General features: G+C 32.3%; 1 protein-coding gene and 1 pseudogene across 1 annotated transcript; one reads left to right on the top strand and one right to left on the bottom strand.

Moving 5' to 3' along the window:
• Window positions 1–12,019: 12,019 nt before the first annotated feature.
• On the top strand, window positions 12,020–12,913 carry LOC106754188 (annotated as a pseudogene).
• Window positions 12,914–14,689: 1,776 nt separating this feature from the next.
• On the bottom strand, window positions 14,690–16,238 carry LOC106754187 (coumaroyl-CoA:anthocyanidin 3-O-glucoside-6''-O-coumaroyltransferase 1). Its single transcript, XM_022777878.1, has one exon. It carries the CDS (start codon window positions 16,235–16,237, stop codon window positions 14,846–14,848), a length of 1,392 nt encoding a protein of 463 aa, XP_022633599.1. The 5' UTR covers window position 16,238; the 3' UTR covers window positions 14,690–14,845.
• Between the last annotated feature and the right edge of the window lie 8,146 nt (window positions 16,239–24,384).

The raw sequence follows: 24,384 nt of genomic DNA, 5'->3' as shown, positions 1-24,384 counted from the left end.
ACTTAGTTAGTTATCTTGATTTCAAATTTTGTTAATGCTTGTGTACAGTAACGACTATATTTCAAATGTCTATTAAAGAATTAATCATAGTCAACTGTATTAAATGTAAAATTAATTTGGTTGTTATGATTGCTGTAAATTTGCTTAATTGTTATAATAATCTGATGACAATCGACTTCATTAATAGCACAGTCGACTACAAGAGCGTCTGATTTATAGAAAACTATAAATAGACGTGACTCAGTTGATCACGAGTGACTTTGGATATTCTGACATTTTCATTTTGATTTACAGATTGTGATCTCTGGGAAAAAGGCTCCAAGAACTCATTAAGAAGACGGTGGAGATCTTTCTTGCAAGAATGTTTTATGGAGGAATTGTATTGTGCTTATTGTTTGATCAGATTCTGCACAGCTGGTGTATTCATATTGATCAAGACTGCTTTCAATCTATTGGATATTGGTTTTCCTGTTGGGATTACAAGAGGTAGACTCGTGGAGTCTGGACACTTTGAGGATTGTTAAAAGTGGGTTAAAGATTGTAGAAGAGGGGATATCTTGCTGCAGATCTTTGTGTTGTTGCCTATATTTTGGTTAGAGAGTTAGAGAGGTGTTTTATATTTTTGACGTGGAGGTCTCTATAAAAGCCTTGTTGTAAAAACCTTGACCATTATAGTGCATTTACTTCCGGATTATGGAAGGACACTGGATGTAGCATTGAGGCCGAAGCAGTATAAAAATCTGTGTTTGATTTCTCTATCCTTACATTTTTACATTAAGTCGACTTAACTGTTTACGTAGTTAACTTTACATTTCCGCTGCACTTAGAATTTTCATTCCTTACGATTCAGAAAACTTTGTAAAGGTTTTTACTTTGCGAAAAATATTTTGAAAAGACTCTGATTTTTAAACCTCACCAATTCACCCCCTCTCTTGGTGTTGAAACTGAGTCATCCTGTTTCCAACAATATTGTTAGACTCCTTTGATCAATACATTGACAAACTCGTCTAATGCTTTTGCTTTGCTCACGTAATCAATGTATTCCTAGACTTTTCTAATAATTTTTTTATAGTCATTCAATCAACGTATTAAATGACTTGTCTAATATTTTTATTATACTCATCTAATTATTATATGGATAATGTTGTGCAAATTTTTTATTATATTCTTCTAATTGGTGTATGGAAGAATTGTCTGATGTGTACTACTAGACTCGTATAATCAATACGTCGATAGACTTGCCTAATATATATTGCTAAACTTGTTTAATCAGTATAACATTTATTGTTGAACTCATCTAATCAATCTATGTTCAATCTCGTGTAATATTTATTATAAGATTCTTCTAATTAGTTAGTGAACAACCTCATCTAATGTGTATTAATAAACATGTTTAATCTATGTATTGACAAACTTGTGTAATGTATATTAGTAGACTTATCTAATCAGTGTATAAACATACTTGTGTAGTGTTTATTACTAGAGTAGTTTAATTAGTGTATGGACATAATTTTCCAATTGATGTATGTGTATACTCATTTAATATGTACTGAAAGACTTGCTTAACTAGTGATTAGACAAAATCTTCTAATGTGTATTAATAGACTTGTATATTTTGCAGATGGACAAACACACTTGTGCATTGTATACTGCTAGACTTATCCTATCAATGTATGGACAAACTCGTCTAATGTTTGTTGTTATACTTGTTTAATGAGTATATGAACTGACTCATCTAATGGGTATTCCAAGACCCATCTAATCAATATGTAGAATGATTCATCTAATATTTTTGTTATACTTGTCTAGTGATTGTAACATCCCATTTCTGATTGTTATGACACAAAAAAAATTGTTCTTTTAAAACAAAAACAAAAGAAAACATCCATATAAATCTTAGACTGAGGACATAAACAATAATCCACTACAATCCAATTAAAAGAACATTTATCATAGACTTGTTTCTCCGATTCAACTTAAATGAAATAACATAACTCAAATTAACTGAAAACGTTCGAAAACAATAGAAATCTTTTCCCGTTCCATTCCCGACTTCTTTCCCCTCTATTTATCAACTGGAACATCTATATTAACATTTGCTCCCGTATACCAATACGAGTTATACGATCATCGCATTCACACACAAACAATAAGGGTAAGCTACCATAATCATCATCTAATACAACATCAACACATCAATTATTAGTTAACAAAGTAATATGGTTAACATGACATATTCAATAAGAACACCAAAACCAATAACTACAGAAATATACATTATCCTTTTGTACTCTCTCAGATAAAACCTGTTCACCAAAACAGGATGCTTGTTCACCAAAGCAGAACAGTTCGAGTCATCTTCCACCGCAGCTTCAGATCTATCTCCCCTGCTCCTCAAGACTTATGAGTAAAAACTCCTCTACGTTCACAACGGGCACTATACTTAGCTCGATTGGAAACCTACGGGTGAGACATCCTACCCTTTCTACCCTCTCGATAGAGGAAAGAATGGCACTCGAACCTTGTCTCTTCTACTATCTCTTAGACGAAGAGACCTACCTTTCTACCCTCTCGTAAGAGGAAAAGTATTACTTCGGTTTTCACCGACACGATGAGAGTACATAATTATATCAACATGTTTGGTATTTCTAGTATAATAATATTATCACACATTCTTAATTACTCTAAAACATTTTGATCAAAACCCATAGTATTCCATCACCGACAAAGCCATGGAAGAAAAATATCAAGACGAATAAACAATAATCGCGTCGCTGTTGAATTAGAACCGAACGAACTCATACTCCTGCACCTACATGGCCCGTAGCCATTTCTGAATTGGCATATTTTATTCACCCTTGTATACGACCTTTTCAAAATTTGATGCATATATAAATTAGCACTGATGCCCTGACATCATAAAACTCAAAAAGAATCACGTGAACCAATTTCAAAGAATTAAATATTACGTAACATAAATTTTATCACCTACACCATCTAATATAATACCTTTTATTAATATAATAACCCTCCCACACTAACTTAACATAATTTTATTTACATAACAACCTAATAAGGTCATTCTCCAACATAATATAATATAGTATAATTATAAACTAACTTAGTATAATATATAATATAAACTAACGTACTATAACTTCAGTAATGAGTTTTTTTTTAAAACGTCATTTCCAATATAAATGAACCCAATATACTAACTTTCAAAAACTAATATAATCTAACTTCATTCAATGACTAACTTTTCACATATGAATTCACTCCTTGTATCCAAAATAATTCAAACCTATATAGAATGATATTATACTAAAAATCTGATATGCGTTCTCTTCCCATGATTACTTTATAGTTCCACTTTAAACACTCCAACTCTCAATAGTACAAAACAAAAACTATATATAACGTTTCACAGAAACAAAGGTCTGCTAACCAAGTGGCTCTCCTTTGAAGCAAGGTGGTCACAATTTCATAGGAAATTCCAAGTAAAATTAAGACCCACAACAGGATCATTCAGAAAACTACGCACACCCCAACTGATATTTGCTCAGGTTTTTCCCCTTCATAGGCCAATATCCTCACTTCCTCAATAACGTTACTATACTCAACTCTTTTCTTTCTCCATTAACACACACACACACAACCTTCTATCCTAACTCTTCCCCACAATTCCTCTCTTCTATCATCTAAAGCATTCTAACCACTCAAAACCTGCAACGAAAAAAAAAACATGCAACTCCATCTTCCCCTCTCAGTCTGAGATCCATACTACTCTCTCTATCAAAATCACACCTTACCCTCTACTCTTTTCATCCTCTAACCTATATTATAAACATACATACGCATAACCCATTATTCTTCTCATTCTCATAAATATAACGAAAACTATCCCATTCATATGTACCCCTTCGCATGCCACTCTCGGTTAAAGAGTATTATACAACGTACATTCATTATGGATGCAAAGACCAAAAACTAGCCGAACTGGAACCTAAAGGTTTCGTTCTACAACCATTCACATCAAAAGCTTTAAAACAAAACGACGCATACACCTTACCCTTCCAAGGCTCAGCACATAAACCAGTACGGGTTACCTATGTATTTAAACAGGGAACGAATTCTCATACAAAAGCTCAGCGCCCACTCTATTGGAGTTAGTTATTTGGTGGATTACCGTTATTACACAGTAATCTCACCCTTTTGTGTTAGGTTTTCCCCTTATTGCCATAAACTCTATAAACAAGGGAAAAAAACTGTCAACCAATTTTTTACTGATTTAAAGATCCTCTGGGAAGAGTTAGAAACTCTTAGGCCTATACCCAATTGTACATGCAAAATTCCTTGCAGCTGTGAACTCTCCAAAGTCTTTCTAAAATACATAAAAGTTGAACATGTTATATGTTTTTTGAAGGGGCTCAATGACAACTACAACACTGTCCGCACCCAGATTCTTTTGATGGAGCCCTTGCCAAACATAAATCGTGTTTTCTCTCTTATTATGCAACAAGAGAGACAGGAAAGGCCTGATGCAGCACAGAACCAACTTGTTGAAACACCAAGAATCCTTGCAAATGCTGTTGACAAAAACAATAATTGGAAAATGACCAGACTTGGAGGAATCAAGGCCGCGGTACTGGACCACATGGCCAGGGAAGAGGCAGAGGAAGAAATCCTAACTATGGAAAATAATGTTCATACTGCAAAAAAATGAATCACACTGTGGATGAGTGTTATTCTAAGCATGGTTATCCACCTTGGTACAAAAAGACTGACAGTAATCAAGAAAAAAGGGGATGGATTTCTGCCAACATCTGTCAGAGTATCCCTTCACCAGAAACTGTCCAAAAAGGCAACANCAGTGCCACCTTCAGTTCATTCACAGCAGAACAAATGCAGAAGCTTCTCAAAATGATTGAGAAAGTTGATGAACCCGAGCACAAAATTAATCACATGTAGAGGAATGACAAAGAAGATAGGCCAGGTATTTTTTTCTTGGATCATTGACACTGGGCCACAAACCATGTGACCCATGAGAAAGAAAATTTTACAACCTTTTATAAAATAAAACCCATCACTGTTAGACTACCTAATAATACTTTCATTACTTCAGAACATGCAGGGACTGTTCAGTTTACAAAAGATTTTGTGATTTTTAATGTCNTATATATACCTGATTTTACATTCAATTTGATTTTTGTTCAAAGTCTTATAAAAGACTTGAACTATAGTCTAACTTTTTCTTCTAAGGATTGTCAGATATGGGAGAATTCCACATTGAAGATGATTGGGTGTGCTAGTTCTCACAAGGGTCTTTACTACTTGCAAGCTTTCCCAAGCCCTGATCAGAATTTTCTCTCTAAATCTGTTATCTCTTTTAGACATGTTGATATAAATCTGTGGCATTATAGGTTAGGCCACCTTGGACACAAAGTTGTAAAACAAATATGTGAACACTTTCCTTATGTGCAAATGAGTACTAATGCTGTTTGTGATGTTTGCCACCTTGCTAAACAACATAAATTGTCTTTTTCTGCAAGTATTTCTATGTCTGCTGAATGCTTTGATTTAATTCATTGTGATATGTGGGGCCCTTTTTCTGTTTCCGCTATTCATGGCCATAGATATTTTCTTACTATTGTAGATGACTGTAGTAGACATACTTGGATATTTTTAATGAATAACAAGGGGCAAACTAGAGGTTTACTGGAAAATTTCATTATTAAGATTAAGAATCTAGGAGAGCTTAAATATTTTCTTGGTCTAGAGGTAGCAAGGTCTAAGAAAGGAATTCATTTATCTCAAAGAAAGTATGAATTAGACATTCTTAAGGAAACAGGAATGCTTGGCTGTAAACCTTGCACAACTCCTTTCTAAGTGATACGAGTTCTCTGTACAAAATGGAGAACTACTTGCAAGATCCTAGTTCCTACAGAAGATTGATAGGGAAGTTGCTCTATCTCACTAACACTAGACCCGATTTTTGTTTTTCTATTAATCTCCTAAGTCAATTCATGCAGACACCAACTGACTATCATTTTTGGGCTGTTCAACATGTAATTAGGTACATAAAGTCCAAACCCTCAGAAGGGTTGTTCTTTTCGGCTGACTCTCCTGTGCATCTAAAGGCCTTCAGTGATTCTGATTGGGCAACTTGCCCAACCACTAGAAGGTCCACTATGGGATTTTGTGTCTTCCTTGGGTCTTCACTCATTTCATGGAAATCCAAGAAACAGGGAACTGTTTCCAGATCTTCCACAGAAGAAGAGTATCGGGCTCTAGCAGCTACTACGTGTGAGATTCAGTGGATCCACTATCTGCTGAAGGACTTACAGGCGCAAGAAGTTGGAACTCCAGCTCTCTACTGTGATAATCAATCCGCTAGACATATAGCTCATAATCAGAGCTTTCACGAATGGACCAAACATATAGAGCTTGATTGTCACATTGTTCGTGAAAAGATACAAGCTGGTCTTCTGCGACTTCTCCCAGTACGTTCAAATGAACAACTACCCGACGTCTTCACCAAGTTCCCTCATCGTGTTCGGTTCAGATCCGTGGTTCCCAAGCTTGGATTGATGACAATACACCATCCAGCTTGAGGGGAGGCTATTGGAGTTAGTTATTTGGTGGATTACCGTTATTACACAGTAATCTCACCCTTTTGTGTTAGGTTTTCCCCTTATTGCCATAAACTCTATAAATAGAGTTTTTGTAATGAAAAACAAAATAACAACACAAAACATTTTCATTTTTTCCCATCTTTCTCTGTAAAAGTGTGAATAAAGGATTTTTATACTTATCTCTGACTTTCGTCTCTCTTCTTTTCTTCAATGATCCTTTTCCCTTCACACTACCCCACGCATTCATCTTTATCGGTTTGCAGCGAGCATCGGTTTGCAGAGAGCATGTGCGGGTTGCGTTCCTCAGACGTTTCTCTCTCGCACCAAGACATCATCTCACTCACCTAACTCTGCACGAAGGAAGCTTCCCGAGAGTGAGATCTTTTTCTTACGCCGAGTCTGAACAAAGGCTATTGGGCTTCTAATATTGGGTTGGCCCAATTCTATTATGGTATCAAAAGCTTACTCTACACTTTTGTTTCCCAGTTCTTCGTTTTTTGGTGTTTCTTGCTTGATTTTCCTGAAATTGCCCGGTTCCCTTTCCCAATGGCTGAATATCAGTCTAACCCTGCCAACAACCCTGATAGCCCCTTTTATCTACACCCTGGAGAAAATCTAGGTCTAACTCTCATTTCTCAGGTTCTAAGCGAAACAAACTACTCCTCCTGGAGTAGAAGTATGAAGAGGGCTCTCCTATCCAAGAACAAAATCAAGTTTATAGATGGGTCTATCAAGAAACCCAAAAGCAATGAAATCTTCTTTGATGTGTGGGAAAGGTGCAATGTAATGGTGCTTTCACCCTTTCTCCCAAATTGCAAAAAGTGTGATCTATGTTGAAGAGGCCAAAGAATTATGGGATGAATTAAAGGAAAGATTTTCTAAAGGAGACTAATTCAAGATTTCTGATCTTTTGCAGGACATCCATTCAATCAAGAAGGGGAAAACCTAACACAAAAGGGTGAGATTACTGTGTAATAACGGTAATCCACCAAATAACTAACTTTAATACACTCCCCGAAACAACATACTCACAAAACTAGGGTAACGGGAATTAATATATGAATCATCAAGTTCATATCATCACATGACATGGTAAATACTCCAAACATCACAGTGCAATGAAAACGATATCATATATTCTAAATATGATACATGTGAATCTAACCCTACCATGAAAAAAGTTTATACCCATATCTTACATTACGAAATACCTTGTGTTCATGTTACCGTGTACTACAACTTATATCACATTTTGATCAGATAACAAGTAGTACTGGAATAGAGCATAGCGAGAAACACAATAGAGAATAACAATTACTAAACGCATAACAATGGTCAGCTTCCCTTACCTTAGTTAAGCCTAGCTTCCTTTCTTTGTTCAAGATTCACAGCCTAAACTTTCACCTCCTTTCAGCTCTCGTTCTTGCCTCAAGTAACTTCAAACTACTCTTTGGATTTTCCAGCCTCTATCTCACAATACACACCTACTTTTCTCTCTGTTTTCCAATCTTTATAACCAGAAGTATATTCATCTCCCTTAACCTCTCCACTTTAATAACCCATAACCTCACTAACTTTAACGGTTTACTCCTTCTGTTGCCTTTCTTTTCAGCAAGGATAACTACTAAAAAAACACTAACTCTCCAATTTTGTTTAATTCACGTGGTTACTAACCATAATTTTAAATGAATTAAGTGGTCCCCCACCAATAATTTTCTTTGCATCACATCTTCATTCCTATTAAAGCACGTATATTCTATGATGAATAAAATAAGGGTTAAATATGTTTTTAGTCCCTATACTTTGGTGCGATTTTAGTTTTAGTCCCTCTTTCAAACTAAGGTACAATTTAGTCCTTCAACTTTAGAAAACTCTGGTTTTAGTCCTTTTTACCAAAATTTTTTAACTTTATTTGCTGTTTCAAGCACGTTTCATTATAGCATTTGGATTGTTTACACTGTTTGACACATTTTTGCTTCAATGTTAACTGAGAAACGCGTTTGAAACAGTAAATAAAATTAAAAAAATTTGGTAAAAAGGACTAAAACCAGAGTTTTCTAAAGTTGAAGGACTAAATTGTACCTTAGTTTGAAAGAGGGACTAAAACTAAAATCGCCCCAAAGTATAGGGACTAAAAACATATTTAACCCATAAAATAATTAATAACTAAAGCACAACAATTTCTAACTACTAGAAAGAATCAAATAAATTAATAAAATAAATAAATAATTCATCAAGCAAAAATTAAAACATAACCACTAAACCAATAAGGAACTATCACCAAAAAAATTTATGCTCTAAAATTTTTAGGGTCTTATAGTGATTGTATGAACAAACTCATCTGATATATATGGTTAAATTTGTCTAATTAGTGTATAGTTAGACTCATATAATAAATGTATAAAGTATCTCATCTTATGTTTTTTGTTATACTTATCTAATTAATGCTTGAGCATACTCCTTATTGTGCATTGCTAGAATTGTCTAATGATTTTTGCAATACTCATCTAATCAATGTATGTATAAACTCGTCTAATATATATATTATTTGACTCATATAATGTTTTAATTTATAAAATAAAAAAAAAAGTGTAAGTTTTTTCATTAATACACTTTTGAAATTAAGTAAAATTTGTTAAATTTTCTTGTGATAAATATAATTGTTTAAAACCTTATACGAAGTTTTATATGACTCATTCTAATTTTTTTAGTAAATAATATTCAACAATAAAAATATCCATATAATAACTTAATAAAATAATCCAAATTTTATACATAATTACCATTTTAAAGATTATATGAAAATTTTAAATTTTAGAAAGTAATAGTATTTTTTAAATAATAGAATTGAAACATATTATTGTTTTTATAATAAATCAGTTCAAAAATATAAATAATGTAATATATATATATATATATATATATATATATATATATATATTAATTCTTAAAATAATATCATTTTAAAAAATAAGAATAAAATATATTTTTTAAAATTTAATTTTGATAATAAGTAGTAATTATAAATCATAAAAAGATAAAATTAAGAATGAAAAAAGTACTATAAAAAAATTAATACTTTCAGTATAATTTATGCTTTAATAATTTCTTAAAGGACCAATTAATTAAATGTTACAAAAAATAAGATTGAAAATGAAAAAAATAATATAAAAAAATATTTTAAAAATAAATAAATAAGTAAAATAAATTTTATGCACATCTAAAAATAAAATAAATATAACTAAATTAGAAATTACAAAATAAAATAAAATAAATAAATAAAATAACTTACATACACACGTGATGACAATACTATAAATATAATTAAAAAAATTAAAAATATCAAATAATTAAAAACTAAGTTTTTGAAATATTTATAAAAAAACAAACATAAGTAATAAAATAAATTTTCTAATATATTATTTTCTTATATTATAATAACTTTTTTAATTTTCTTAGTTTCTTCCCACCACTTGAGTATAACTACCATTCGGAAAATTTAAAATCATTCTATCAATTAATTTCACATGTAAAAACCTGTGCAAATGTACAAAGAATAAATAAATAAATAACACATAAATAAATAATACAAACATGCTTCGCACAAATTGATTGCATGAAAACAACTGATTAGAAATAAAGTTGCCTTAGCTCGTTCTAGAAAAAAGTCCACGAGCTTAGTTATTAATCAATTACTGTTCCAAAAGCTGCGATTACGCACTTTTGGAAAATGAAGTTATGTAGCTTCTCATCACTCACAACAAACATACAAAACGCCCACAAATCAACAGTTGAATATGCAGTTTTTTCGCATGCATAAGGGTATTTGGAAATTTCTCTGCATTTGTGGTATTCTTTTAAAACATTTTTTTATTACTTCTTTTCAGATGAAGTGAAGTTACTCATCAAATCCCTACATTAAAAAAGTAGTTTGAAAATTAACATTCGTCGTACACATGATTATTAATTAAGAATTGGAATTGTAACATCATTGTGTATATTCTCGAAAGGGAATAAATTCTTAAAAACCATACTTAGTGTAAGAAACCTGAAAATGAGATTAAAGGGTTCATCAGGTATTGTTCTAATTGAACCAAATTTTATAATAAAATTACCTCAACAAAGTATAATTAGATTTTATATTTAAAGTGTTGGTTCATTCTCCTCAAGTACTTTATCTCTCTGCAATCTTGTTCATCAAAACTTTTCTATCTTTTCTCTAAATTCTCTTTTCCTTGAGCCATCTGTTCAACGATTCAAGAGGCGCTTGAGCAATCCTAGCGTTGTGAGCTTCGTTTCACCTGGTCAATTCCCTGTTCTTCCACCGATAAGTTGTTTTCTTCTCTTTCGTACAAATTAGGGCTGTAAGTCTACACCAGATCATGGTTGCATGTGTATTCCTCTTTTCTATTTCAAATTCTAGCTCTAATTAGGCTCTAAAATATTTCTCTTATCCTAAATCAGTGAATTGTAGATGATTCTAGAGTTTTCCTGTGGTGCAAGGAGCAGTTAGATCACCCTTGAGTTGAGCAGTTTAATTCGGAGGTAAGGGAAGCTGGGGTATTTTCTGTTTTTGGGAATGAGGGTTGTATGAATTAGGGATCTTGGTTTGGAAATTGTGTACCAATCTATGCATGCAGTGATTTTTAGTGTAATTGTGTTGCGTGAACTAGAAATTGTAATTCTGCATGTTGAGTTGGGTGTTTCTTGTATGATTCTGTGAATTGGTGTTGTAAGTCAAATTTTTATCTGATGTAATGTTGAGATTAATTGTATTAATTATGATGAATCTGTTTTGTAAAGAGTAGAGAGGCTAGTCTTAACTGATTATACTGGTTTTTAGAGTAACTGAGAGGAAGTGAAGTAGTCAAATTAGGCGTTAGGGGTTGGGGACTGTTATAGGCCATTAAAATGGTTTAGGTAAGTTGTTTATGACTTATTAGAAGGGTTAAAATGACCAAAAACAATGCCAAAGTGATAAAACTAGAATTTAGTCGTTAGGTTGTTGAAATTGTAGTTTTAAAGTGAAAATCAATGCATAATCACTAAATAATGAAGTTATAAAGTATTAGAAGCGATTAGACAAGTTTAATTTATCACATAGATCAAGTTAAGAGTGCTAGAAGTTCATCAAAATGGTTAGAATTGGTATGGGAGGGTAGAGTTGCTTCATTATGCAGGTTTTAAAAAAAGAAAATTTTTCTTTTTCCCTTCTTAAAAAAAGTTCAATAAAAAAGGGGTTCCCACCTTGGATAGGGAACTATGCGAGTGACCTACCTAATCTTATTGTAGAAATTTTAAGGATCAATGATTAGACCATGCAAACTAGAAATGCTTTTTCTTGTATAAAGGAAGNGATTACCCGATCCATTTCTATATCGGTCATGATATATATAATAATTCGAGCACCCTTTTCAAATGCATATCCAATTTTTGCACAGCAGGGTTATGAAAATCCCCGAGAAGCAACCGGTCGTATTGTCTGTNCCAATTGCCATTTAGCTAATAAGCCCGTGGATATTGAGGTTCAACAAATGGTACTTCCTGATACTGTATTTAAAGCAGTTGTTCGAATTCCTATGCAAGTGAAACAAGTTCTAGCTAATGGTAAAAAGGGAACTTTGAATGTGGGGAAGAATCTCCATGAAAGTGAAAAATTGACGCATTTGTGGATTGAATGCGAAAATTGTTATGAATTAAATTATAAAAAATTTTGGAAATCAAAAGTGAATATTTGTGAATATTGTGGATATCATTTGAAAATCGACAGTTCAGATAGAATCGAATTTTCGATTGATTCGGGTACTTGGAATCCTATAGATGAAGACATGGTTTCTCTGGATCCCATTGAATTTCATTCAGAAGAAGAACCTTATAGAGATCGTATTTATTCTTATCAAAGAAAAACATGATTAACTGAGGCTGTTCAAACAGGGACAGGTCAAGTAAATGGTATTCCTGTAGCAATTGGTATTATGGATTTTAAGTTTGTGGGAGGTAGCATGGGACTCGTAGTAGGTGAGAAAATCACCCGTTTGGTAGAATATGCTACTAATCAACTTTTACCTCTTATTCTCGTATGTTCGTCTAGAGGAGCGCCTATGCAAGAAGGAAGTTTATGCGAAGGGTTGCTGTCAGGAAAAATTCGCTCAACGCATCACAGGGTGTGCGTCGAGCTAATTATGTGCATCATATTAAGTGTTTTTAATGTTTTTGACATTTTGGGTGTTCCGAACATCCGTTTTAGACGTTCTTTAGGTCGTTCTGAGGATTTTTGACCATACAGGATCCATTGGTGAGGGTCTCCAAGCTTTTTAAATTAAGTGTTGGTAATAATATGTTATAAAGAAATTTGTATTAATAAATGATGTTTCTGTGAAAATATGTAATGTCTGAGTATGTATGAGTTGTTTTTATGACATGGTTGATGTTGTATGATGTGTATATGACTTAGTATAGCATTGGATGTACTTATACAATTTTAACATGGTACATTATTGATTCAAGAGGAATATCATGTGATTTAAAGTGGTTAGATTGAATATGAAAGTAAGATCTCTAGGTGAGATCATTTAGTGTTTAGAATAAATGTAAAAGGCTTTCATATGGGGGGTTATCCCAACACTCTAATGGTCTTTCATTCTCACTTAGAGATGATTGACGCATGTGGTGAGAGTAGTGGGAGGTCCTACGGTAGGCGCTATCACTGGAGGCCTATCGCGTGGTAACGTACTAACCTTGTGTGTGGTAGGTGAAACCCATTGGCAATGGCTTTGCAAAGCAGTAGAGGCCACCACAAGTGCACAACTCGTCACAAATCGACATTCATTCTAAGTCTGGACAAGTCTAGTGTGTCATAACATGATAGGACAATTTGTTTAATCACCTGTATACACTTGCTTTCTATTTTTATTTGTTGTGTGATGACTTTTATGCTTTTAAAAGCCTAGCTTACCCGTACTCTTGTGTGTGTTGTATGTGTTGTGCTCTTTTCTTTGCGATGATCATCCACTTGGATGTGAACAAAGGGAGATGAGACTTCCCTAGAGCAGACATTGGAGGAGACAGATGCAGCTGCCCCTAGTTAGGAGTTCCATAGTTATTTCCCTTTTATTCCGAAATATTGGCTTGTAAGTAAAGTTTAAATTTCTGGTTAGTAAATAGACATAGACTCCTTATTTTGAGCTACTTTATTCTGAAACTTGTAAAAGTATAATTCCAACCATATTGTGGATGATTGTATGTCTAATATTATCCTCTATTAACTCCTAACTGTTTTCGTATACTATAATAACTAAATCCTATTATATTGTATGTTTAGTATAATATTTGGGATGTCACACTTAGAACCATGTAATCATCAAATTTTAATAAATATAAAATCCAAAAATTCTTATTAAGGTTTGTAGAAACTAATGATGTTTTATTTGTAACAAAATTAAATTACTATGAAGGTGGAAAGAAAGACTTAAGTTTATTTGAGAGAAGATTTTGGATATTTAGTATAGGTGATTTGAATTAATGAATCCATACAGAAAAGATTTGGTGAGATAGAGAGAAAGAATATTTGTAATAATTGTGATTATATGTTATCCTCATATATTTATCTGGTTTTTTAAAATTATTATTGTCAATTAATAAATAATATAAATTAATACTTATATTTCAAGAAATAATTCCTTTTCATTTTCTTAACTACTTTCCCTAGTTAATTTTTTTATATTTTAAAATATATAATAAGGACAATTTTACCTTTACAAAAAAAACATATTATATAATTCAAATCCAGTGCAAGGGTAAGTAGGAGAGTGGAGAAAAGAGTAGAAAATTTAAAATTGATAAAGTACATAATCATTAAAATAAACATAAATTTCGAGAGAGAAAAATTCTTAAATAAGAACAAAATTTGTGCGAAAATAAATTCGTAATCTTCATGACATAAATGATAAGACATAATCATTTATCTAATTAATTTTTATTAATATTTGCATATTTATTTATATAATAAATAATTAATATAATATTGTTAAAATTTAAAAAACTGTCACACTCACTTTTTTTTTCTCTTTTTTTCAATTTTCTTTTCCTTCTCACTCCCACTCAATTACAAGAAAGCATAGATCACTGCTTAATACAAACAAATCATAAAATCAAACCAAGCTTGACTCATTGAATCAGCTTTAAATTTTGCTTATATGACATTAGTAAAGTCAAGATTTTGAAAGTTGAAGTTCTTGTTTAATGACAGAAAGTAAATATTCAAATTCTGTGTTTTTACACACCAAGCCAACTTCAAGTTCTCCTTCCTTTTCTCCACTCTCTGCTAAAGACATACCCTTCATGGAATGTACCATTTCCACTTTCTTAGGCTTTCCGAATCCAAAATCAGTCTCATAAACAGTGAACTTGGGTGACCCTGTAACTATCAAAGTACTTCCCAAAGCAAACATCCTCGTAAATGTTTCCCTCCAGTTTGCTGCATCCTTAAACAGATCACTTTTCATATCACTCACTGCCCTTCTCATAACCTTCACCGCATTCACAAAACCACCTTCTCCCTTCAGCTCCTTTCTCTTCACCATTGCAAAACATAACGTTAAGCAGTTTCCAAAGTATGTTTCTGGCACAGCAGGCTCAAGCCAATCTCTGCAATCTGCAGCGAAACGAAAGTACTCTTCTTTATCTTCTTCTTCATCTTCACTTCTCTGTCTTGTTTTAACCAAACAAGCCCACACAAAAGCACAACTCACCACAAATTTTGATACATACTGTGACGAACTCAATTCTTCACTTCTCTTCCACTGCTTCAACACCACTCTTCTCAGCCTCTCGATATCATCCCTTCCAAAAACAATCGTGGCTTTGACATAATCTTCAGCATTGCAAACCTCAGAGGTTTTCCCAGCTAGCTTTTCCTTCCAAGTTGACCTCTCTTCAAAATAATCTCTTAAGAAGATAGCTTCTAACCCTTTGGGGTCCTTTAACACTCCCCTGTCCATGCACGGTGCTGACTTTTCTGCAAGAGTCAAGTCAACGCCACCACTTCGACAAAAGGAAGCCCAAGACTTCATGAAATTGCTGCAACAACTATCATCCATCACGTGGCAATAGGTGATCGAGATGCAAAGGCCCCGGTTGGGGAAAACCGTGGCTTGCAATGCCAGCAAAGGGAACACAAACGTGTCATCGTGTGTGTTCGTGCATGCTAACTTGGGAACCAAGTGTTCCAAGTCTTTGAGACTTTTGGGGTGGTTTGATGAGAGGTGGTCGAAATCAGCTTTGGACTCGATGATAGTGAAGGGGACAGAGTCATCATCGGTGCAACGAATGAAGGGTTTGTAGGGTGGTGGAGGACAAAGGAGGTTTCCGGCGAGAGGGAAGAAGAGTTGAAGGGTTTGAGAGAGAGAGGTTTTGAGAGAAGGAAGTGTAGCTTCACAGAAATGGAGTGTAGAATGGGCGAAGTGGTAGAAGAATTGTCGTCTGACATAAATAGGACCTGCTAAAGGCAAATCAAGGAACGACAGAGGAACAGAAGAAGTTGATCTCATTGATGGACCAATCTTACATTTTTCAACCAGTTTGTGTCCTCTAAGAATTGCCATTTTCTTCCTGATATTTCATAAAATGAAACGAACTTATATAGACAAACAAACATGTCTGTTGGAGAGGTTTAAATGCATGCATATACATATAAATTTTCCATGATCTTTGGTCTTTCAGTAAAGTCATCATACTTGAAATACGTGCATGACTTAATTCTCTAGGAAAAACAAATATATGTTAAATTATGACGTACTTCTTACAAAGTAATAAGTTGTATATTTAAATTTTTCCTTAAAAATTAAATACACGATTTTTTTTAATAATTTAAAGCTGTCAATTAAAACGTGGCTTTGATAAAATTAAATTAAAAAATAAATTAGTATGCTTTAAAATACGTCTTTATTACCCAAAGTTACTTTTTTCAGAAATATAACTTATTCATTTATTTATTTTTTTGTATTTCTTTTATTTATGTATTTCAAAATGTTTATAAAAAAATGCTCCTGATTTGTGAAAAAGTCATACGCAGACACGTTGCAGCAAATTACATATTTTTACCCATACTTATGCACGGTATGCTTATATTTCAGCAAATTTGAGTAAATAACTGAATGCTTTAACATATTATTTTTAAATTAAGAAAATAATATCATCTTAATTAATAATAAAATGAATATTAAATAATAAAAAACTAACTATGTTGATCACGAAATAAGATTCAATTAATAAAGGTCTAGAAATTTAATTCCATTCTCAATTTAGTGGACTTTAATTCCAACTCTTAATTTACTATTATTCAAAATGTAACGACCAGTTAATCACAAATTAACAATCATTATACGCAGGGATTTTGATCGATAACTCCACTTATCATCTAAGAAAATGTTTCAAAATAATATCACAGGCGAATAGAAACTTTCAAATTCAATGAGACCATTTGAAACTGAATATTCAACAGTTAATTTGTCGGTGTGTTTTTGTATTTTTCTTTTGAGAAGTTACGTAACTTAATTTTCTGCAGTGTTTAAAGGGTAGGAAGAAAAGTATGTGGTTCAGCTTTTAGAAAGTTAATTAATTAAGCATTACACTCCGGGACATTTTCTTAGAAGGAACATACCAAGAAGTTTTATTCTTAATATTAAATTTCGGAGAAATGTTATAAAAAAAATTCATTAATATATGTTGTATCTTGTTTAAGATTCGATTTGTTTTTATTAAAAATAGCTATGTAATTAAATGAATTTTTAAAATTGTAAAAAGTTAAAATATAAATAAATTCTTATAATATTTTATTATTAAAATAACATTAATAGGACAAAATCTTATATTAGAACTTTTAAATAAGAAAACTTTTTTATAATCAATATTCTTCGTATAGCCTTTTTGTTTTTTGACGTGTAAAAGTAATAGATAGAATAACGTAGATTTTGCACAATACAAGTTTTACGCAACTAGTGGGAAGAAACCAGGAAATAGCTAGAAAATATAAAATGAATGACTACAAGTCGTCATGTTTGTCTGCTAATAATACTTCTATCCATGCTCCAATATGTATGCTTAGAATGAAGAAAACTCATAAAATTAAATATAAGATATATATTTAATTTTATAAACCTAATGAAGGTTCTTTATATAAAAAATATGCAATTTTTTATATTAGTATATTGAAAACTCATTGCTATAATAGTTAAAGAATAATAGTAAACAATATTATGGAAATATATTAATAATGTAAATTTAATTAGTAATTTAGTTTTTATATTTATATTTTTAAATCTATAATTTTTTAAATTTAATTTTAATATATTTTAAAGAGTTAAGTTGTTTAAATTCATTAAATTAGTATCAACACTATTTTAAAAGAAGTCAAATTTAAATCATTTTTGTTTCTCGCATATAATATTTTTGCATTTTTGATAAAATAAAATGAATAATCGACCTAAATAAAACAATAAATATATTGTAACATCATATTTTAATAGTATAAAATCACTAAAATATTACGTTACATATATGATAATAGGACCACTTAATAAAACGAACCTACAAGAAAATAATAGATCTAGATCCATCTATCAATTCATTTGTTTTGCCCTCACCTAGAACAATTGAAAAGAGATTGTCTCCCTAAGCTCACCATTAAGGTGATTATTGCAAAAGAGAAAACATACATAAAGATAAACAACACAAATGCAAGGGTAAGCTAGTAATACAAAACATTTTCACAATACATCAAAAACATATTAAACATTTTACTTAATGATACATATCTCACACCAAATCAACAAAACACTTTATGCATGACAACCCTTTGACTTGACTATTCGGATCATTATGAATATCGAGCTATGGCAGTCTGTGCACTTGTTGTGGTGAAACAACTGGCCCACCCTAAGCTACCACATAAGGCTAGTTCATTATCTCTCACCTTAGGCTAAGGTAAAGCTCCTAGACTAGGACCTCTTACTATCACGACGTGCTTCACCCCTCTCATCTTGAGAATGGGTGACCATTAGAATGTTCGGATGAACTCCAAGACTGAGTTTCCCATATTCATGCTTACAATACTTGAAACCACCACTGAGAAGTTCCTCCTTGGAACTCTCTTTACCAACCTTCAAAACCATTTAAAATCATACATATGTCCATACACTTTCACATTGAATACCAAGATATAACATCATTGATCATACATCAAAGTACCATAAACAATCCAACAATGCATCACAATTCAATTAAAACATAAGCATGGAAGTAAACAGGGTGATCCAAACTTTGAAACCAAAGAGGTCCACAACCTAGTTGTGAATGTTTCCATAACCTGTGGATTTGTCTCGAGAGAAACAAATTGAAAACCAGCAAGTTCAACAATTGAGTTGTGGCTTTTTCCACACCTTGTGGATTTATTTTAGAAAGTGTGAAATTGAAAACAGAGAAAAGCACAAGCAAGTTGTGAATTTTTCCTTGAGCAGTAGAATTTTTCAAAGTAGTTACTAACCTCTCATAGATACACTTCAAATCTCAACTTGGTCACTTTCCCACACGTTCTAATTCTCCTTAAGGCCTCCTATATATGCATTGAGCAACACTAAAAAACACTTTCCTAACTCAAATTTTCTATCTCAAGCCAACTTAACTACTTTAAACCACTCAAACTCATTTTTTATACCTTTCAACACAAATTTTCTACAACTAAGAGCTTCAACAAGTCTTAATAGACTTAACAACAGTCCCTACATCATCCAATTCAACACATACCTACTCCTTTAGATATTCACTACTCAAAACCCCCTTAATTGTACCAAAATCATGCAACACAACCTTACCAACTCTCTACTACATTACACACTAGATTTTACTGGTTTGACAACTCTCACAAGTCCTAAATGACCTCAAAACAGTCCCTAAACTTTTGTTTTACCCAACCAACCTTTTACTCAAAAACTCACATATCAAAACCCCCAAATTTCACTCCAAGACAAGTAGTAATTGAACTCAGTTTCTATCTCTCAACTCAACATCATAACTTAACCATCTAAAGATGTAAACTAGTCATAAAACACCCCATAACACTTATCAAAATTGTAGGTTCCACTTTAAACTCGATACTCCAAGAAATTGTATACCAATACCCTTTAATTTAGACCACCAATTGATATATTAACATTCCAATTTTATTAATAACATCATCAACATAGTTTTACAATCGAACCATTTTCTTTTCAGCATACATACACTTGCATAACATTCATATATTCATACAATGTTAAGGCACATCATTAATCACACACAAATACTATTTTTATCAATTCAACACATACAAGCTATCACATAATCGCATGCACACCAAAACAACAAATTTAAAATCTTCCTAATACATATATGAAAATGAATTAGCTTCCCTTACCTTACACTAACGATACCACTCTAAGAACACCCCAATTACTTCGTGCACAAGGAATTTCTAGAAACACCTACGAATCACGAAATTGAAAAAGGAAAAAGTCCTTATGACCTTAGAATTACCAAGAAGCTCAAAGAACATCACAAGACACATATGCAATGGAAACTTCCATGCATTGACTCGATTAAAGAGATAATAGGAAAAAAAGCTCAAACTTACTTGCTCTATTGCAGAAATAGATAGATAGAAATGTAGACCTCGTCGCCATGGTCAATTAGGCACCTCCTGGTCATCAAAGAGATAACTCAGGAGTTAGAATTCTTATAGAGAAGGTAGAGAACTCTACAAAAGTGTTTTCTAAAGAGATGATACATTTTAAAATAATGAAACTCGTTTATAATAAAATTATTTGTAGATAAACCATTTAATATTAAAATAATTGAGTCTCACTATTTTTAAACTATCACCACCTTCTCTCAATAGGTAAGCTAGATGATGTTGGAATGAATAACCAGTTTTGCATTGGAAAATGGAAACTTAGCCAAGGAAGCATGATTGTTGCTTGTGGCAAGAAGGAAGGCTCTGTATACATCATACAAGGAAAGATATGCAAAGGGGAGACAAATGTTGCTCAAGAAGAAAATAAGGAGTTGTGGCAAAAACGACTAGGTCACATGAGCGAGAAGGACTTAGAGATCCTTGGAGAAGATCATTTCCAAAGTATAAAAAGGCAACCAATTGAATTATGTGAAGATTGCCTAGCGGGTAAGCAGCGCATAATACCCTTCCATACTTTTGATAGTAGAAGAAGAAGAAATCATATTTTGGATCTTGTATATTCAGATGTTTGTTCAACATCTGAAAGGTCCCTTAGTGGTGCTCAATATTTTGTTACCTTTATTGATGAACACTCTAGAAAGTTATGTGTGTATCCATTAAAGAGAAAGGATGAAGTTCTTCGAGCCTTCAAGGAGTTTCATGTCTCGGTTGAACAAGAAACTGGTAAAAAGTTGAAATTTTTTAGAAGTGATAATGGTGGACAGTATAGAGGTCCATTCGAGCATTATTGTAAGACTCATGGTATCAGACATGAGAAAGTACCTCCACAGACACTTCAAATGAATGGTGTAGTTGAAAGATTTAATAGAACGATAATAGAGAAGTTAGAAGCATGTTGTCTCATGCAAAACTTCCTAAATCATTTTGGGGGAAGGCTATGGTTACTACAACTAATTTGATCAACTTATCACCCTCAAGACCATTGCATGGAAAGATACCAAAAGAACAATAGACTGGTAAAAAGGCCTCATATTGCAACCTGAGAATTTTTGGATTAAGGCCTTTGTTCACATTCCAAAAGATGAAAGGGCAATGCTTGAAGCCAATGTAAAAGAATGTGTATACCTTGGTTCACCAAGAGATGAATTTGGTTTCATATTATAGGATCCTACAAATAAAAAGATTGTTCAAAGTAGAGATGTGGTGTTCTTTGAAGATTATACAATCCAAGAAATCAAGAAAATGGAGAAACCAACACTTAAGGTAAGAAATGATCAAAGTTCTCTTTTGGCGAACAACTCAATCAGAGACTCCTCAGACTAAGCGAGATTAGGAGCAATAACTTGATGAGATGGTTGAAGAACCTGATCAGATAAATCAACCTAAAATTGAGCTAGAAGATCAAGCAATTCATAATTTTCATCAAGAACCCCAATTGAGAAGATAAACAAGACAAAAGCAACCGTCAAGAAGGTATTTTTCAGATGAATATGTCAACCTTAATAATGAAGGTGAATCTCAAAGCTTTACATAAGCAATTGAGATGGAAGACAAAGACAAGGGATTACAAGCAATAGAAGAAGAGATTCAATCCTTAAAGGATAATCAAACATATGATTTGGTAGAATTAGCAAAAGAAAGAAAAGTACTACAAAACAAATGGGTGTTCAAGCTCAAGAATGAAGAGAACAATCTAAACGCAAGGTACAAAACATGAATTTTCATGAAGGGGTGCAACCAAAAGAAAGGAATAGGCTTTGACATTGAACTAAGCCTGGACATTGAACAATTGGATGTCAAAACAACATTCTTACATGGAGACTTAAAGAAGGAAATTTACATAAACCAACCAGAGGGCTTTGAAGAACCAGACAAAGAACACTTGGTGTGTCATCTGAAGAAAAGTTTTTATGGTCTAAACCAAACTCCAAGACGTTGGTATAAGAAATTTGATTCCTTTATAATCCAACATAATTTTAAGAAGACCTTTGCATACCATTATGTGTTTGTGAAGAAATATGACAATGATGAGTCCATCATACTTCTCTTATATGTTGATAATATGTTGATTGCGGGGAATGATAATATAAAAATAGTTGCTCTCAAGAAGGCATTGAGTAAGTGTTTTTCCATGAAAGACCTAGTGTAGTGAAGAGGATACTTGGAGTGAAAATTTCTAGAGATCGTCCCAAAAGAATGTTGTTGGTATCTCAAGAAGATTACATTGAGAAGATTCTCATAAAGTTTAACATGCACAATGCCAAACCTGCTCGTAAACTTAGTAAATCTCAATGTCCAAAGAATGAAGAGGAAAAAAAAGAAATGAACAAGGTGCCTTATTCTTCTATTGTGGGTAATCTTATGTATGCAAAGGTTTGTACAAAACCAGATATTGGTTATACTGTAGGAGTTGTGAGTATATTCTTATCAAATCTAGGAAAGGAGCATTGAGAAGCTGTTAAATGGAATTTAAGGTATCTAAGAGGATCTGCCAAAAGAAGCTTATGTTTTGGCAATGGAAATTTAAAGTGCATTGGATATTCAAACTCAAATATGGTTGGAGATGTGGATTCAAGGAAGTCAACATCAGGTTATCTGATCAGTTTTGTTGGGGAGCCATTTCTTGACAGTCAAAGCTTCAAAAAAGTTTGACATTGTCTACAGCTAAAACAAAGTATGTAGCAGTCACTGAAGCTTCCAAAGAGATACTATGGATGGATAACTTTCTAAGTGAATCAGGACATGATCAAAATGATTTTGTGGTGAAGTAACCAAAAACTCCATGTTTCATTCACGTTCAAAGCATATTGGCATCCGATATCATAGGATACAAGAAGTGTTGAATGGGAAGAAATTGAAGATTGAGAAAATTCATACAAACTTAAATTGGTTTAACATGATGACTAAGGCAATGCCAATCAAGAAGATTGAAGATTGTTGCCAAGGTATTGGTGTTGTGGTACCTCCAAAAGGGGGGAATTTGTTGGATTTCCCTCCTTAATTGTGGTTCACAAGTCACAATGCATGAAAAAGGGAGATGAACATTCGAAGGTCTTGAAATTAATTTTTGATCTTAAGACATGCACATTCATTCTTGAAAAATGTATTTGGATTTTCTAGAAACTCATTACAATTGTGGAAATTTATACCTACTTTAAACCATTATGGGAGAAGCTACATTTTACTGTTATAAATAGGAGAACTTGTAAACATGTGATCATCCACTTCTAAGTGAAGAAATTATAAAAGAGTTAAAGAGTTCTCCGTATTCTTCTTGGAGAGAAAGAAAGAGTTTCCTAGAGAGAATTTTTGTATATCATCCAAGAGGGTGAGATTCATAGAAAAGATTCTCAAAGATTTAGAAAAACATTTTGTAATCCTACTTTTATAGTGAAGATTTTTTTACTGGACAAGGTCTCGTGATTTTTCTCAAGAAGATTTTTCATATAAAAATTTTAGATGTTATCTTCTTTACTCTTTTATTTTTTTTCTTCCGTATAATGTTCATTTTACGTGAGGAAATAGGTACCACTGTTTCCCAAGAGTGTCAATGCATATTTCTATATTATAAAAATAAATAATTAATATAAATTAAAATTTTAAATCATTAAATATCAATTCTTATAACAAATTCTTATCATAGATTGTATACGATTGTCAACTATATCATCATACGATTGGCTCATTACGATTGAGTTGAGTTAAAAATAATTAATATACATTAAAATTTTCTGACAAATTAAAAATTTTGTATCTCAGTTCAAATTCATTACATTATTATACTGACTCACTTAAAAATATTTTATTTTCTTAATTTATCTTATATATGTATTAATTTATAATAGTACAATGAAAGTATTAATATATTTTATTAAATATTATTATAAAAATAATGATTTAAAATTAAAGTGTCAGTATATAAAAATAAATAAATTAAAAATTTAAATTATTTAAAGACTATAAAACAAAATTTTAGTATTGGAAAAGATCAAATTATCAACTTAACCTATATTATTAGAAGTA

The sequence above is a fragment of the Vigna radiata genome, unplaced genomic scaffold (assembly GCF_000741045.1).
Source record: "Vigna radiata var. radiata cultivar VC1973A unplaced genomic scaffold, Vradiata_ver6 scaffold_86, whole genome shotgun sequence".
Taxonomy (NCBI): Eukaryota; Viridiplantae; Streptophyta; class Magnoliopsida; order Fabales; family Fabaceae; genus Vigna; species Vigna radiata.
Note: the sequence above shows the minus strand (reverse complement) of the source record. Positions and strands in the feature narration are given on the sequence as shown.

Bases quoted from the DNA above. Each gene is read 5' to 3' on its own strand.
- LOC106754187 (XM_022777878.1), bottom strand. From the start codon at position 16,237: ATGGCAATTCTTAGAGGACACAAACTGGTTGAAAAATGTAAGATTGGT.